General features: G+C 44.5%; 1 protein-coding gene across 1 annotated transcript in view; it reads right to left on the bottom strand.

Moving 5' to 3' along the window:
- Positions 1 to 390: 390 nt before the first annotated feature.
- srbd1 (S1 RNA binding domain 1) overlaps positions 391 to 18858 on the bottom strand; it is a 91800-nt gene continuing 73332 nt past the window's right edge. Inside the window, exons 17-21 of the mRNA XM_080450419.1 lie at positions 17393 to 17499; positions 15567 to 15734; positions 13915 to 14070; positions 3627 to 3811; positions 391 to 1443 (exon numbers count right to left, since the gene is read on the bottom strand). Coding sequence (XP_080306545.1) covers positions 1151 to 1443; positions 3627 to 3811; positions 13915 to 14070; positions 15567 to 15734; positions 17393 to 17499 — 909 coding nt within the window. The 3' untranslated portion in view covers positions 391 to 1150. The remainder of the gene's footprint in view (positions 1444 to 3626; positions 3812 to 13914; positions 14071 to 15566; positions 15735 to 17392; positions 17500 to 18858) is intronic.

Raw genomic sequence — 18858 nt, forward strand, 5'->3', positions numbered from 1 at the left:
AATACATTTTCAAGATTTTTCAAAAACAGCAGATCTCAAAGCTCAAGCTTTTATATCTGCTATTTTTGAATAGCCAACCAATGTGCTATATTTCCCGGCCTTAATGGGGTTTAAATAAGGATTTCACTGTGTATGTGTTTCCTGCGTTGTTGGGTCATTGTGGTGTCGTTTAGCCAGCCCTCTTCCTCCCATCTCTCAACTTTTCCTCTCTCCCGTAACCCCCCTGTCCTCTCAAACCGTTCTGTGTTCACCCTACTTATTATTATTCCTCCTGAGTACAGGAAATCCATTTGACTTAATCATCAGGTAAATGAAAGAGGAGAAGCTGCAGGAAGGGAGTTGAGAAATGTCATCCAAATTCAAAAACCATAATGAGGAGAAAACGGAGTCACAGTCATTTTTATTTTTGATGTGTGTAATGGCTGAGCACACTTTTTAAATCTTTAAGAGTCTACACATTCTAGAAAGTACACACTCACCTTATATAAAAAGGTCTACAAAAAATGATAATCAAAAACCACATGTACAAACGAGTGGTCTAAACCAGTATAAACGAACCATTTGAAAAGCAGCATTTTTTCTTACTTTTTATTAGCTCTGGAACTGTTGGATTCTAAATCCAACATCTGGAGGATTATTTTAAGGCTGACATTTTATTTCTTACACTCGGCACATACTCATTTAAATTTCCTTATTAGAACCGACAGTAAGGATCTAGTCCAGGATCACACTATTCCTATAATGCTTCTGTTAATGGGTTGACTCCCATAAAACCGTCTGAATGAAAAGCTTCCCCCAGCCTAAATGAGGTGCCGATTTGAAAATAAGTACAAAATCCTCAGTGTTAACGTATCCATTTGCAACCCAGAGTGTACAAATGTATCCATATGGACATATATATATTCATTTGGATACATTTCTACACTCTCAGAGCTAAACACTTAAACCCTATACAGTACAGTACTAGTACGTCATATGAAAAATAGGGAAAATAGCAGATCTACACGCTTACAACACAGAGAGCACGTTGTGAACTTGTAGATCTGCTATTCCCTGCGTAAACTCAAAAAAAGGGATGCCCTCTTTTCTCTCTTATGAGAAGAACCATGTGTTCCACACACACACACCTCTGACCTCACCAAGGTGCTTCTTATCGGAGTACTCTGATGAGGTCCAGGCCGATACGGCCCCTCTGGGCGTCCACGTCGAGCACCCGCACTTCCACGCGCTCGCCAGGACCCAGAGCCAGGCTGCGGCGGCGGCTGTCGGCGGGAAGTTTGGCTGCGGTGATTTTGCTCTTGTGGATGAGGCCCGCGCGGCCCACGCCGATGTCCACAAAGGACCCGAACAGTGTGGTGTTGTCGACACGACCCGTCAGCACGGCGCCCACCCTCACGTCACTCATGGACACCACGCCACGCTTAAAGTCTGCCTGCTCAAAGCCTGGAAGGGAGACAGGGACAAATACAGAGAGAGAGTGAGAGGGATAGAGGGAGATACAGAAAGATAGGGAGGGGGGGGGGGTGAAGGGAGTTAATGTGAGAGAGAGATATAAATAAAGAGAGAGACAGACTAAGACAGAGAACGATGGAGAGAAAAAGAAACTAAGAGTAATGACAGATGAGGAAAAAGTAGTATGTGGGAAGTAAGAAGGAGAATGGAGGGATGGGAAGGCAGAGGTAGAGGAGACAGGGGGAGGTGGGGGAGAAGGGCAGCTAAAGAGATGAGACTCAACGAAGGGAGGGAGGGAAGGAAGACAGAGATGAGACATGAGGGCATGAAATGTGTGCCGGCAGCGTGGTGGGAAAATGATGGAGGGAGGGAGGAAGAGAAAGAGAGGAGAGAGGGGACAGAACGGATGATGAACAGAAATCATATTTCTAGCGGCAACCCGATCCTTTCCACCGCATACTTCCAACATTCCCTCGCTTGCCGTCTCCTCCGCTCCGCTTTCCGTTCAGGGTGGCTGTTTTTCGAGAGATCCTTTCCTTTCCGTGGCGTTAACACAAACAAGGGAGCTCCAGGAAATAGTCGCGTCCAATTATACTCCCCGTAGCACTGATTTCACGCGGTAGCCCCGGCCCCCCATCTGTTTGCTCAGCTGAGCGTTGGCCGGGAGGCCGGGAGGCCGCGCCGCTGTGGGTTGAAACCCAATCGGCCCAACCCGGGGATGAACCCGTAAGCCGCATCCCTTCTTCCCGAGGAACACAAGTGGTCAGTCGAGCCTGCTGGCCGAACACAAGTGTTACCCCAGCTTTTTGCATTTTCTATTTCGCATGGCGATCCGCATGAATGGCCACTGGCTCAGAAACTAGGGCTGGCAACAATTACACCATTAAGCGACCGCGCGTGTGGCCGATCGGATGTCGACGTTGGGGGAAAGAAATGGCATTTTAAACTAAAAACTCATCTGCCGAGAGTTTGTTGTCGTCTTCTCTCTCGTGTCTATTTGTCTCTTTTGACTTTCTCTGACTTCAGGGCTAACAGTCTGTTGCGATGTTAACTTTGAAAACAATGTGCTCATCACAGGACCCAGATGGATACAGGAACACACACACACACACACACACACACACACACACACACACACACACACACACACACACACACACACACACACACACACACACACACACACACACACACACACACACACACACACACACACACACACACACACACACACAGGTAATCACACATGGGTCATGTAAACACGTGTGGCAAAAGTGGAAACTTGAAAGAGGGATGAGTCAGTTAGAGGAAACAATTTGTGTTTGTATAAAAGTCTGAGAGTCTATGAGAAAAGCAGACAACATATTGTGCATTTGTGTGTGCTGTAATGCCTGATACACGCTCACACTGTGACGCGTTGAGAGCTTCTAGTTTGGCTATTATCGGTGTACGACACCGGTGTGCAACTAAGTATAACATAGGCTTAAGTCTGTGTTGATCTCCCATGTGTCTGACAGTAGAGACAGCCTCTATCTAACCACCCACAGTCTGCTAGAGCCATTTACAGCAGGTCTGAAAGCGCACACTGCAGGCCTTTGTTGGACACTATGGGACCGTATGATGTTACACTGCAGGACATGCCTATTATAATATAGACAGGAGAAAAGACACTAAGCATTGTAACTGGCTGACCGGCTGAACAGTTACTCAAGAAGTGCCGACATGGAGGCCAGATTTCCGTCAGCCAGTAGGGACCTGTAAAGACCAGTGGAGGTCAGGGAGATCGTCCAACTGGAACAGGACGAAAAGACTTAAAAGACTGAAAAAACGTGCACCATATTTATGGAACATTTTATGTCTGACATTTTATGTTTTTCATGTTTTCTTCCAGACTTCATTATAAAACTCAACAATGTAGCCTCATATGTAATGTATTTTTTTTTTTTTTTTTTTTTAAGCAGCAAGCAACGACTTGGTGGTCACTTTGTGCTTTGTAAAAAAAAAAAAAAACTAATCACAGGTAAATTCACAGAGCATTATTCATTCCAAAACCTGAAGAAGATGCAATTCAGTGGCCAAATGACGGAAATTCAGTGTCCAGTGATGCTGGAATAACCAGGCTATTGCTATTACGTGAAAATACTGTGTTTTTGGGGACAGGAAGACTCTCATACCCTGTCGTATGTCGAAGCCGGGCGGCTGCGTCAGTCCATCTATGATGAGTTTAAGGGTCTCTGTGCTGGTGTCCAGGGTCCTGGCCAGTTCATCCACACCACTGGCCTTAACCTGGCTCTCCACACGACGTCGCAGCTCTACACTCCCGATTTGGTCCACGCTACCTCCCACCTGAGAGAGAAAACTGCGGAAAATAAAGAAACTGTTAAGCAGCAGCATGTAAGAAAAAATAAGCTCCTACAAACAGAAAACCTAAAATATTCCTCTGTGTCTGTGTGTATGTGCCAGCGTATTCATCTGCATTTGGGTGCACACTAGTGTGTGGATCTTGCTCTCTCTCTCTCTCTGTGTGTGTGTGTGTGTGTGTGTGTGTGTGTGTGTGTGTGTGTGTGTGTGTGTGTGTGTGTGTGTGTGTGTGTGTGTGTGTGTGTGTGTGTGTGTGTGTGTGTGTGTGTGTGTGTGTGTGTGTGTGTGTGTGTGTGTGTGTGTATGCCTGACAAAGTGTTAATAAATGAGGTTTTAATAGAGGTCCCAGGTGGACTGCAGCACGTGGGCTAAGTCCCCTGTTGAGTGAGAGAGCCCTGGGGGCTAACTCAGAGAGAGAGAGGGGAAGTGAGAGAGAGAGAGAGAGAGAGAGGGGGGGGGGTATACTGTAAGTATAAAAATGAGGAGAAACAAGAGAGGGAAGAATGAGGGGAGCTGGGGAGGAAATAAGGGAACAGAAACAGAGGTGTGCTGAGAAAAACATGTAAACTGAGGGAAAGGGGGGGGGAGAGTAAGACGAGAAAGCGAGCAGGGAAGGAAATACGGGGAGGGTGGAAAAGAGTGAGAATAATTATGCCCTAAATCTACAGGTTTGGAGACCCTGCCCACTGTTCATAAAACACACACACACACACACACACACGCACACACACACACACTTACTTCACCCCCTAGTAAATCAGGTAGGTCCGCGGGGAGCTGTTAACGCCCTAACACCCTGCCTCGTGAAACTGCCTCAGCTTCAGTGGGACTGGACAGCGCGTCACGTCAGTCAACCGGCCGGACAAAACCTCCTCAGTCATTGCACGCTGGCTGCAATGTCCCGCCTCCCAGGATGTCTAGACAACCCAGTCAAGTTGCACCATTTAAAATTCACTTTTCGCAATTACACGGAAAAGTTATTAACTGAGTAACGAACTGGCATGAGGGCCAGTGTGAGTATCAGCCCAGTGTGAGTGTCTGTGTGTGTGTTACTTCGTTAATGTGTTGTTGTTTGCTTGTGAACAATAAAGTGAGACAAAGCAGAATGTGTGTGTGTATGTGTGTGTGAGAGAGTGAGAGAGTAATGTATGGATGTGTGAGTGTGTTATTTAGGAATCTTTCCACGGCAGCTGATGGATAGGAGTGTGTGTTTGTGTGCGCGTGTGTGTGCGCAAGTGTGTGGACCAGCTGGACATCGTCCAGTGATGGATGTCCGTCGCCGTGGCAGCCTGACGCCAAACGGACACCGCAGCTGTCCCCCGCCCCGTGACCGACAGGACAGGTGGGCGGGCGTGCGTGCATGCATGCACATCGCACCCACACAGCACGAAGATTGGACTCAAACACACACACACACACACACACGCACGCAACTGGAAAGTGCTCAGTTGGCAGCAGGGAGGACAGTGTGGACGTAACAGGACACTGCTTGTGTACAAACTATGTATGAGACAGCTGGGAGAGGACGGGTCCCTGCCAACTACCTCACTCCTCCTTTCCTCTCTCCTACCTCCTACTGTACCTCTGTCTTTCTCTCCTAACTCTCTCTCCCCATCCCCTAACTCTGTGAGTGTAGAAATAACACTCTCAGAGTTATAGACATGTGAGGGACCATTTTGGACCCCCCGTCAAGGAACCCTGAGGGTCCCTGGAGCCCACTTTGAGAAACACTCTCCATGCCTATGTTTCCTTCTCCTTCCTCCTCTATCAAAGCAGGAGACGAGAAATGGATCCCTCAGCGATCATGTGGTTTGTCCCACATACAGAGCAGAGCAGTGATTCTCAACCTTTTTCATTTCAAGGACCCCCAGTTTGATATGAATTAGGCCACGGACCTCATTTGTTAAAATTGTATACCATTTGATACCAATCTGCACAGTAAAATCCTCAGTCTTAATTTAACCCGCAAGAGTGTACGAATGGAACCAAATGGACCTGTAGATGTCCATTTGCACACTCTTGGAGTTACATGGTCAGTTTGGTTCTTAATTATGTGTCATTTAACTGGGACGCCCTTGTGAGCTTGTAGATCAGCTATTTTCGAATGGAGGAAGTACGAAATATACATTTTCCAGGGGACCCCTGGAACCTCCTAAAGAACCCCTGGGGGTCCCTGAACCACACTTTGAGAACCACTGCTTAAAACTGCCCGTTTTTAAAATACTTTCCAAAAATTAAGTTGGGTTACATTTTACATTTAAACTATCATACTACTTCAGGAAATGCACAAAAGAAGGCCTTCTAAACTAGCCGCTCTATCCAAAGGACCAAAGGAGAGCAGATAAGATGAAAATAAACTGCCAATATGGGCTATTCTATAAGGTGTGGCTAAGATTTCTGCATTTCTTTATGGTTTCACACAAAGCTGCAAGGCTGACCACAAAACGAGGTTACGCATAGCGTTTCACAATAGGCACACACACGCCATATTGTGTATAAGGCTTTGTCCCAACATTCCAACGTATACGTTTCAACCTTCATCACAACTTTTCATTCAGCCAAAGAATTTCCATTATACAGGGGTTTGGAAGAAATCACTTTACATTGTAGGTGTAATGATCTCAATTTCCTCTTCTATTGCTGGAGTGCCAACGGCAGATTCCCACTTCATTCACAGAGCACTAAATGAGTACATTTAAACTTTGGTAGAGGTTTGTGTTGTATAGCTACAGTACCTTGCCTATTTGAATTAGGAAGAAGCTCAGGATTCTGGGACCCTGGATGCAGATCTTCTTTCTAATGTAAATATATCAACAGGAAGTTGATATATTTACTAAATATAGCGTACCAATATTTTACATCATGGCAAGGTAACTACACAACGCAAACCTCTGCCAAAGTTAAATTTGGCTTTAAACTAAATTAATATTACATTGCACGACATTGTCACTTACTAATAAGAACTGGTTTTCTGTTCTTGTCATGATGTGACACATTGTTAGCAAAAAACATTACTTACAGAGTATTAATTAGGCTTTATCTCTCTCCGGATCTTCCCATGCTTACTCTTGTTACAGCAACATCTCGGGAATTGTAATTTATAATTTTTGGTACGACAGTTTTGACGAATAATTTTGTCTATCTGTAGCACTTTTCAAAATGCTAAGTTACAAAGTGACATTAACACATCCACCGCCAGAGGTTAATCTCATAATGTACTCACCAGTGCCAAGGTGTTTTTGTTGTTTTTTTGTTTTTTTCATGTCGCCATAGATCTTGTTAAAATCCTTAAGATTGAGCCGTGAACGGTCTGTTTACATCCGCGAGATCTCCCTGTATCTCCCAGTGAAGATCGCGTGTCAAACGGGGCATCCATGTTTGAGTTAGAGCGGATTACGTTAAACAGTGAAATGCGAGGAGAAAAAACTACAGGAAGAGAATTGAGTTTCAGTTTCGTCTGTAGAATGGGAGCGGGCGTGATCGTCGAAACCGGATCCCAAATAATTCTATTTCCTGTCATCAAACCGGAAACGGAAGTGGATCAAAAAAAATCCGAAAGTGCACCCGGACCGCGCATGCGCGAAAAGACCGCAGCCCGTAGGACTACGGGCTCGGCGCTTAACCGTTGGATTTAACGGCCCGTAGAACTACGGGCCCGGCGGTAAAGGTGTTAATACAAACAATGTGGGGAGAAAAATAACAGCTCTGTCATATATTTATCCCTTTCAACCCTATTAATCTACGAGCTCACAATGCATCGGATTATGTCAAGTTGTGAGCTTGTAGATCTGTTATTTTAACCATTTTGGAAAATAGGGCAGAAGTGGTTAAGGGAAGACTACTTTGTTTAGAACGCTGTCAGAAATTATTACCCTTTTATTAAAAAGGGAAGGGGAAAAAAACAGGTATAATGATGATAACATGGAGAGGTGAGAAACAGAGGAAAGGAGAGGAGAGGGCAAGGACACAAAGGCGAGAGAGAAATGGAGAAAAAATGTGTTGATTTATGAAGAGGCATACATGCTGTCTCTGTACCTTCTGATCGTGTGGTGGGTGGGTGGCTGCTGGGCTCCAATTTCAGGTGTGTGTGTGTGTGTGTGTGTGTGTGTGTGTGTGTGTGTGTGTGTGTGTGTGTGTGTGTGTGTGTGTGTGTGTGTGTGTGTGTGTGTGTGTGTGTGTGTGTGTGTGTGTGTTAGCCAGCTCATTTTTCCACTGGAGTGTGTTAGTATTTAAGGGGTACCAGGAGTCTGGGGGCCTCTACTGCTGGTGGGCCCACACTCAGCACATAATCACTACCAATACTCTCTCTGTGTGTGTGTGTGTGTGTGTGTGTGTGTGTGTGTGTGTGTGTGTGTGTGTGTGTGTGTGTGTGTGTGTGTGTGTGTGTGTGTGTGTGTGTGTGTGTGCGCGCGCTTAAGAAAGGGTGTATGCATGTTTTGAGAATGTGAGTGTGTATGCATATTTGAGAAAGTGTGCGTGTGTGTGCGTGTGAGAGAGAGTTTGGGTGGGCTATGTTACAGATTGTATCCAGGCTCACAGTGAAGCCCCCCCCCCCCCTCTCATATCATCGAAATTATTACAGGTAACACAAATAAAATATAAAATATCCATACGGAAAAGAAAAAAGTGCATTTTACATGTATAGTTCATACTACGTCTTTGAAATCACTACAGCAAGTTGTATCCATGAAACAGACAAACTGTGTGTGTGTGTGTGTGTGTGTGTGTGTGTGTGTGTGTGTGTGTGTGTGTGTGTGTGTGTGTGTGTGTGTGTGTGTGTGTGTGTTGTGATATAGTTACAGAAATGGATGATGTGTGGTGCTGAGAGCAGTAATGGAGGATCCAGTTGCTCAAATGTGATGAACTTGATATGCTACACACGATCACGCACACACACGTGCACGCACGCACACGCACACCCGCACCCACTCACACACACACACACACACACACACACACACACAGTCAGGGTCAGATGTGCCATTGATTTAAATGTTCCACCACTGTCCTCTCTCTCCTCCTTCTCCTCTCAGCTGTCCCTTCATTCTAGGAGTGCACCGATACCGATGCTGGTATCAGGTCGATAGCAGACTAAAATACTCGTACTCAGCATCGGTGAGGCCTGCCGATGCCAAGAACCGGGTCCGGTGCCCCTTTTTCCTTTTTTTGTTACCACCAGTAGAGCTCTAAGGATGGTTTATGTTGGTCTTTCCAGCCGTCCATCCACAACTATGGGTCCCAAACAATATCTTCCACCATGGAACTTTCTGTGCACCTTCATGTAACCACAGAGGATGGTCTCTACTGGTTTTAGGGAACCAATGGCATTTCCTTTGGCCCCGCTGCCAACGTTTCTAATTCCACACAACAAGGTGTCTCCAAGCCGAACGGAGCGATGAAACGTAATGTGATAAGCAAGGTCATTTGAAGCGGCTGCTCTACCTCCTGAGCCACTGCCACCCCAACCCCATGAACCCTATACTGATTTTGATGCCCCCCCCATGGCCTTTCCTCTGGCACCAACCTTCAGCCAACATTTCCAGTTGGGTGTAGGTGTAGGGAGCAGCACGGCTTCTAGGGTCTGCTAGCAGGGCTTTTAGGCTCTTGGTTTTGTTTTTCTTGAAAGCACGTATTCAGATGTTTTTTTTTTTAAAAAGCGATTTGGGATTATTTCAACGTTGTACTGCGAAGCCTTCTGCCGCTTATCTCTTACAAATGACATTGTTACTCTTCGCTGCTTAGATCCCAGAACCGGGAGGGAAAGTCGTGTCATCTGTTCAGAGGAACAACATTGTAAGATAAATATTGTGTGACTAGTTGAAAAGGTAAGGAAAACTAAAAATCACTGGCAGTGGCTGATTTATTTATTTATTTATATCTGGCAGTGAATGAGTTAAGACCTTTTTAATACCTCAAAAAAATAAAAAATAAAGAAAAGATAAATACTATTACTGCATCAAAAGTAATAAAAACTATACTATAAAACTGGTCAAACATCTGCCAAATTGTCAAATAAATGAAATAATATCTGTGGAACCGAGTCAAACTAAATGTAATGCCCCAACTCCTACATTCCAAGTGCGTATCAGGGTGGGGGGGTCCCCAGTTCAAATACAGTATGATTATTTTGGGGGGTCAAGGCCATAGAGTTAAAAATAATAGAGAGGGCACCCGAAATCTCCTCCCATCCACTTGCATTGAGTTGCTCACCCAGCGCATGGGCCTGAATCACCCCTTCTTCCGGGTTGGAAATTTGGTGGGCGCGGCCTATTTTGGGCCCCAGTGCGTCACTTCTGTGACGCGTTTTGCGTCACAGAAGCGCGCAGCCCCGTGCGCAAGCTCGTGCGCATGCTCGTGAGTCGAGCCCATTGGTCGAAACCGTTTTCGCTCGTTCATGTTGAGGTACTAAGCTGCAGTACCATGAATGGCCAGCATGTCCATTTGGCTTCAATGAAACCACTGGGTTCTGGGGGCTTGGTCAAGGCCTGAAAAGGTTGAGAACCAATGGTCTAGTTTGTTGACAGCGTCTCTGCAGACAAAGATGACCAACAGGCGTCTCCTCTGTTCTTCAGCTCTCCTCCAGTCTCCTGTTCTCCTCTTTGATGAAGACAAACATCTCAAAGGACAGCAACCATGTAAAACTAAATACTTTTCATTCACATAAGGCAAGGCAAGTGTATTTGTATTGCACATTTCAACAATAGTACTTAAACAGAAAAAAACTGCTAGATTGATGATAAATATTGATGTACTGTAAGAGAAAAACTCAGAAAGAGTGGAATGTTCTTTTAAATCAATACCATCACAAAAAAAACACACACACACACACACACACACACACACACACACACACACACACACACACACACACACACACACACACACACACACACACACACACACACACACACACACACACACACACACACACACACACACACAGTGTGCCAGGTGTGTAATCATGAGTGACGTTTAAGAGGGCCATATTAGAACAGCAGCATTCGGGAGACATGCTGGGCTGTGATAACACACACCACAGAGAGAGAGTGAGAAAGAGGAGAGAGAGAGAGAGACCAAAGCATGGATGGAGAGAGAGGGGGGTTTCTGCCTGGTTTAGTAGGAAACTAGGCTGAACGGAGAGAAAGGAAAACAAATGTTATGGGGATAGACGGAGAGCTTTTGGTGAAGTACAGAGAGCCAGCGAGTGAGAGCCTGAGAGAAGACGGAGAGTGAGAGAGATAGATAGGGCCAAACGGACAGAATGAAAGAGGCAGAATGATTATTTATCCTTTTCTGAGAGGCTTTTAAAGGCTTTGACCCTGCCTCAAATGGTCTTATTGGTGAAAGAGTGGAAAGGACTGAACACATGCACACACGGTCACGCACACACACATACATACACACACACACACACACACAGTCACAAACACGATCACATACTGTACTTTAAGAATTTTGAGTGACAGCCAAAAATATGAAACATGACTTCATATAGAATCTATATCCATCTTTCTGCACATACACACACACATATATGAAGAGAGGCCATTAAAGGCGCATCAACATGCTTAAAGCCACTAGTGTCAGATGTGATGTAGACTAAACACACAGTGAGTGACTGCAGCTGCGGGGGAGAGGACTGCACACACATACACACATTTGTCCACATGCACGCATGCACACACGCGCAAACACACACACACACACACACACACACACACACACACACACACACACACACACACACACACACACACACACACACACACACACACACACACACACACACACACACACACACACACACACACACACACACACACACACACACACACACACACACACACACACACACACACACACACACAAAGAGAGTACCGGGCAGATGTTCAATGTGCTTTGGATATCAGCACCAGCAGTGCTAACAATCATTTCTCACACAACCACAGACACACAGTCACACACAGTCACACACGCACACACGCACACACACACACACACACACACACACACACACACACCCCACACACACACACACACACACACACACACACACACACACACACACACACACACACACACACACACACACACACACACACACACACACACACACACACACACACACACACACACACACAATCAGTTGTACGGCGGCCTACCCTTGTTGCCCAGAGCATGTTGGAGCTAAGATGGAGTTGATTTTGACACAGTCTCATATGGGGCTGGTTAGAGTAGTGTGGGTTCTGATTTGATTTACAAAGACATAGGACACAAAAAGAGTGGGCACCGGCTGTGTGTGTGTGTGTGTGTGTGTGTGTGTGTGTGTGTGTGTGTGTGTGTGTGTGTGTGTGTGTGTGTGTGTGTGTGTGTGTGTTGTGTGTGTGTGTGTGTGTGTGTGTGTGTGTGTGTGTGTGTGTGTGTGTGTGTGTGTGTGTGTGTGTGTGTGTGTGTCTGTGTGTCTGTGTGCAACTGTGCATGCAAGCACAAACGTGTTGATGTTTATACAATTGTGTGCGATGTTATGCCCAAGTGTCTATTTCACTGTGTGTGTCTGTGCCAATGCCATTGTCCATGTGTGTGTGCGTATGTCCAGTATAAAAAACATTCACCCCCTTTGACTTTCTGCATATTTTCTTGTAAAACAAAGAAAGAATCCAAAGCACATTCTTCTGCCATTTCCTTCTTTTTTCTTTTGTCAACAAGCTCCACAATGTTCTTGATGTGATCAAAGTGACATGGAGATTCCTGAACAAAAAACTCACATAACTCCTGAAATCGGATTTAGAACGAGGAACGTGGCATACACGTTTCAGATGGGGAAAAAATATGACTGGAGGGGAAAAGACTCGCTCTTTGTTAGTGAGTGGATCTTTGGATAAAGTAGTTTATATTTGACACACTGTAAAATCCTCAGTATTAATTTATCCATTTGTAACTTTGAGAGTGTACAAATCTTAACATAATGGTCCCTCACAGGTCCATGTGGTTACATTTTGTACTCTACTGTATCTGGGGATGATCACAGCGAGATGCATCGCTCCTTGGTGTTGGCATGACGGGCTGTGTCCACAGAAAGAGTTTTTATGAGCTACCAGCACTACCCCTGTACTTGTTAACCCACTAAAACCGGGAACGCATCTGTCATTTTAGTTTGTATGTTGCTATATATATATAAAATTTAAAATGACAGAATGACAGATGCTTTCCCGGTTTTAATGGGCTAATTAACGGAGAGACAGCACACACACTTTGTCCACTGTGTCTGTCACCAGAAATGGCGAAAACTCTGAGACAAATTATATCCAAAGCACGTTGGATGTTGACGCAAACAAACGGCAAATATCTGTGGTAGAATAACCAGCACTGTATGCAGTGGGTGGGTCTACCATTCAGAAACCGACACCTTTTAAACTTTGATCCTTAACAAACTTTCTTCGGTTCGGGAAGCCCTGCCCAAGCCCCCAAAAAAGTGTTTGGTTATTTGGAGTAATACTGCAGCCTTTACTTGGATGCCATTTCTGTACCAGTCCAAAAATACGCACACTTACTGTATCTTTGGGAAAGAAGGCTCCATTACAAAAATAGAGTATGGAAGTATCAAGTACAGTAGGTGAAATGGGTCATAGATATTTATTTTTACCATTGTGTTCATTCTCGGTACACAGAACAACAGTGCAAGTAGAACAAGTACACTGCTGTGTCCTTTCACACCCTCAGACAAACCTCCAGAATTTACTCTCCTCTTTAAGCACGCATGGTCTAAACGGAACCAAACTTTGGCTTATTATTTTATCCCTTTCAGAATCAAATCTGAAATTACGAATACATCTTTCAGATATCTTTGTAGAAGTGAAAATACATAAAAAAGTATTTAAGGGTATGTTTGTAAACGTGTGTAGTTAGTGTGTGCATCATTGCAGTGTGTGTGTGTGTGTGTGTGTGTGTGTGTGTGTAGTGTGTGTGTGTGTGTGTGTGTGTGTGTGTGTGTGTGTGTGTGTGTGTGTGTGTGTGTGTGTGTGTGTGTGTGTGTGTGTGTGTGTGTGTGTGTGTGTGTGTGTGTGTGTGTGTGTGTGTGTGTGTGTGTGTGGGGTACAGTACCTCTGTGCTATGTGGTAGGACTCTGGGTGTATGCAGGTCAGGTCCAGGGGGTTGGGACATGATGGGATGTTGGCGTTGGTCTTTCCTTTGGTCTTCTTAGCTGCTGGTTTCTCTGACACCACAGCGGCTGCTGGCTCTGATGTCCATGACTGTAGACTGTAGAGGCACAGCACCAGCTCACATTTAAAGTAATACTAGGTTTTCAACAAAACTAAAGTTAAATTGTATATCTTTTGTGAGTGGCAAATGTTTCACAACACCCACTCCATGAATTTTACCCCCGAAAGCCTTTTATAAACTATTTTCTATTGAAACGGTGGTTAGGTTAGCCATTTCCGCGAAAATGACGTCATCCGGCCGGAAAACGGAAACGGAAATGCACCGGTTTCCTGTTTGGCCAGGAACTACAGCACCGGTTTCCTGTTTGGCCAGGAACTACCGCGCTAATAACAAAAAGGAAATCTCACACTGTTTCTAAGAGATTGTAGGATTTGAAGATCGAAAAACAACAGAAAAATATAACACAGCTCACGGTAACTAAAGCTCCACTGGCTAAGAGAAACGATCCACAGATAGTATAAAACAATTAAAAGAACGCTTTTTGAAACGCTTCCGTCTTCCGGTGAAAACAAATGGAATTCTGGGTAACGCAGGAATAAACGAACGGCCTGCAGTGACGGTAATGACCAGCAGAGGCTGCTAAAAATCGTTATTTGTGGACCTGCATTGTATTACTTTAACATAATCATCTCTATAAAGTCTCTAAAAGCTGTCCAGTCTCATTAGGACATGTTGGCCTTACTACACCGTAGCTACCAGTGGATGTTGAGCTGTACAGTTTCATTTATTCTCCATCGCTTTCCGCAAAGAACCGATTTTCAAGGTAACAGTTACTTTAAAATATTCTATTTTCAGCAAGTGACATACCCAGCAGTGGGTATAAGTTAGGCTTGATTGTAGGCCTACAAAAAGGCAAGGCAAGGCCATTTTATTTGTAAAGCACATTTCAACGACAAGGCAATTCAATGTGCTTTACACAATACATCAAGCAAAGGAAACACAATTATAAAATGATGCATAAAACAAAAGAAGTAAAAAAATAACACACACAATTACAGTGCAGAAGAGAAAGAAAAAGAAAAGAGAAAAATAACAGCGGCAAACAGAAAGGTCTTTAGTTTAGTTTAGGTCTTTAGAAATACGAGTGGCAGTAGACCTGCAGTTTTCTGGGAGTTTGTTCCAGATATGTGGTGCATACAAACTAAATGCTGCTTCCCCACGTTTATTTTTGGTTTTAGGGAAAGAAAGAAAATATTCGATGTGTTAGGTGTCAATGTAGAATTGATTGTTTAATTAATTCATTGTTATTTGGAGGTTTCATCAAGCTGGTAATTAAATTCCCAATAAGCAGTAGGAAAAGTGCACAGGTTATTGCTTAATTAATATTCTGTCGCACCACGGACTGAGTCTCATGCCGAACATTGCAGATCCACAAGCTCACAACGTGTCGCAACACGTTATATCGGCTTGTATATTGGCTTATTTTTGGCATACTTCATCATACGATGATGTAAACATCGGGCTCATGAGGAAAAAGCTTGAAAACAATGAACCAAGACCACGTTGAATGGTGTGTGTGTGTGGCTGTGTACCTGTGTAGGGTCTGAGGGCTGATCCGTATGAAGCCAGCACACTGCTGGTAGCTCTTTGGCCCCATGCCCTTCACCAGTTTGACTTGTTCCCTGTTGATGAAGGGTCCGTTCTGGTCCCGCCACTCAGTGATGCTGCGCGCCCGCCCTGCATTCAGACCTGATACGTGTCTGCAAGAAACACCTTGAAATTATTTATTTATGTCTACATACACAGCACAGGTTGTCAATACTGGGGATACAATAAATGCATACAATTCATATTTTAGGTTTTTAGCATTGATTGATTGATTGATTTGCTGGTTTTGAAAGCAAAAAAAAAAGTTTTGTTCATGATTGTCATGACTTTGCTTCATGTTTGTTCACAAATGTTGCATGGAGCATTTTTTCAAAGACGCCCATTGAGCTACAGTACATGTTGTGTGGGAAAAAACATAATTCCCTAATATTGTTTTAGTATTTGAGAACACTCTCTTGACACGTAATAAAGTTTGCAGAAACACTGTGTTGTAAGATAAATGGTGTTGCTGTAGCTTGCCATGAAAAAGAAAAAAAGACCTGCGCTAACATCACAACTATGACAGCAAGCACACACCACCGTAAGAAGAGAGTCAGTATAAAAAAACAAGCGGAAAGCGTGGAACGTGACCTGCCATTCATTGTGACAACTATTTTTCTTCTTTTAATGAGCAAGAAAAAGCTTTCACAAGAAACCCACAAACACACACACACACACACACACACACACACACACACACACACACACACACACACACACACACACACACACACACACACACACACACACACACACACACACACACACACACACACACACACACACACACACACACACACACACACACACACACACCAATGTTTGGATTAGAGTGTGTGTTTGTCCAGGTCTGGACCAGTGGTTTGAAGCTCAATTAGCTCTGCTCGCACTTCATGTCCACAGCCCAGAGAGACTCCGGTCACTCTGAAACACACTGCTATGTCAACACTCTGCATAATACTGCAGTCATCAACACGTCTGTGCGTCTGTGCGTCTGTGTGTGTGTGTGTGTGTGTGTGTGTGTGTGTGCGAGCGTGCGTGCGTGCCTGCGTGCATCTGGAGCCCTTGCAGGCATGGAAAAAGCTCATTTACCCAGCAGACAAGTAAACAGATGACCTGATGGCTGCTCTGCTGCCTGATTTCATGAAGGCTGCGCGCATGTGCGTGCAAGCGTGAATGTGTTGCACTGAATTTGTGCTCTTGTGTGTGGTGTATGTCTATACACATGCATGCCATACAGCAAAAACGGGCATGTGAGCTTAAGTTCTTTTTTTGCAGTAGGCCAAAGGTTTAGAAGTGTGCCTGGGAGTGTGTGAACGTATTTGTGTGTGTTTGTGTTGCTGTATCAGTGCTGGAATGCTCTGTGTTGGATCCAGAGGGTCCAGTGAGGTAGACTGGGCGTGAAGTGTTAGACTAAACAGCGAGCTGGTGGGGCCAACTTTGTCTGTCTGACTCTGTGTGTGTGTGTGTGTGTGTGTGTGTGTGTGTGTGTGTGTGTGTGTGTGTGTGTGTGTGTGTGTGTGTGTGCACGCAAGTCTGTGTGCGAAAATGACGTTTTTGCCATGTTGTGACTGCTGAGGGAAAGTATGTCGGAGGTCTCTGGCCCCTACTCCATCACCACTCCACAGCAATGTGCCGGTGTGCGCATGTGTGTGAATGTGAAAGCGAATATATGAGAGAGAAAGTGAAATAGAGCAGAACTGTGTGCACTTGCTTGAAGTTACGTGTGTGCGCATGAACGTGTGTGCGTGTGCGTGGGTGCATTTCCTACCTCATCAGCGTCTCTGAGCAAATGTTGATGTCCACTCCCACGAAGCTCACACACTCCTGCACCACCCCGTCCAGCGCAGCCTTCAGAGCCCCTGACGACACGTCATGCTGCCAAAACACACACACACACAACACACACACAGGAAATGTAAGACTGCGACCAGGATTAGCAGAAAAATGACCCTGAGTTACTGCATCTGTCTGTCACACCACCCAAAAAGCTGGTGGCCTCACAGAGACACTGACAGACAAAAAGCTAATTGACTATATTCACCTCGTGACCATTTTGCTCTTACAGTGCGCCATAGCCAAAATTTCAGTAAGTGGACGAAGAGAGAAGTAACGGGACGTAGAGATGGACTGAGTTGATTGACATACGGAGGGAGCGGCAAAACAGAAGAGAGACAGAGGGAATGTTTAGATTGGCCCCGATCAGTGGTTTATTCTTCAAAGCTATCTCCATCTTTATACTCATACTTATTCTGGTTAGCGCTTTGTGTTGTCAATAAAGAGCCTCTAAATGAACTCTTCACACATCCCCAGCTAGCATAATATCCAAACGAGACAGAATCTGTTTCCTAATAAGGAGCCAGGAAATCCCAGGATCCAGGACATAGATGTACAAGTAGTTGAGCCACACACGGAAGATCAGCTCAAAAATCCCCAGAATTGGTCAGTCGATGGCACACCAAGTGGGAACGACATCTGCCTTCTCAACCTAACCTCGCTTCACTAGGCTTTCCACATGGCGGAAAGCCTGGTTTCCGTTCCGAGTTGACCAGTGCGTCTTGAATGGCTAACATTACATTCACTGCCATAACACAGCACAGTATTAGGTGTCTCTAAAACATCCCCTAATTTGTGCTGGAAAGTCTACCCCAAAGTGCAATCCATGAATCTCAAATAATACGTACGTGCACGCCTTACATCCTGGTTATTAGCCACTACCCTCAGTGGCCATGACATTGTCCTTTGCTCTGTTGATGGCATCTGCGATGTTGGTAATCATCAACAATGAAATGAAATACACATCAACATTGTTGAGTGTTTCCCTTTAAGTTCAGATACATCTGTGGTTAACCCATTAAGACTGGGAACGTACCTGTGTCATTTTAGATTTATTTGGCTATTAAAAAATAGCAGATTTATGAGCTTGTAGATCTGCTATCTTTGAAGATGTTAGCAAATTTGAGCAATTTTTTTAATACATATATTATTTTTTTAAAGCGAACATCTGTAACTCTATATTTATATTTTAATATTTTACAAATGTTCGCTTTAAAAAATACATATTCAAAGATTTGCACACATTTTACTTTCAAAAATAGCAGATCTACAAGCTCATAGCAGGGCACAGAGTGCCACGCTATGAGCTTGTATTTCTGCTATTTTTGAATAGCCAAAGAAATCTAAAATGACAGAGATGCGTTCCCAGATTGAATGGGTTAAACATAGGGAGATTGACAG

The sequence above is a fragment of the Gymnoscopelus braueri genome, assembly GCF_963280865.1.
Source record: "Gymnoscopelus braueri genome assembly, chromosome: 14".
Lineage (NCBI taxonomy): Eukaryota > Metazoa > Chordata > Actinopteri > Myctophiformes > Myctophidae > Gymnoscopelus > Gymnoscopelus braueri.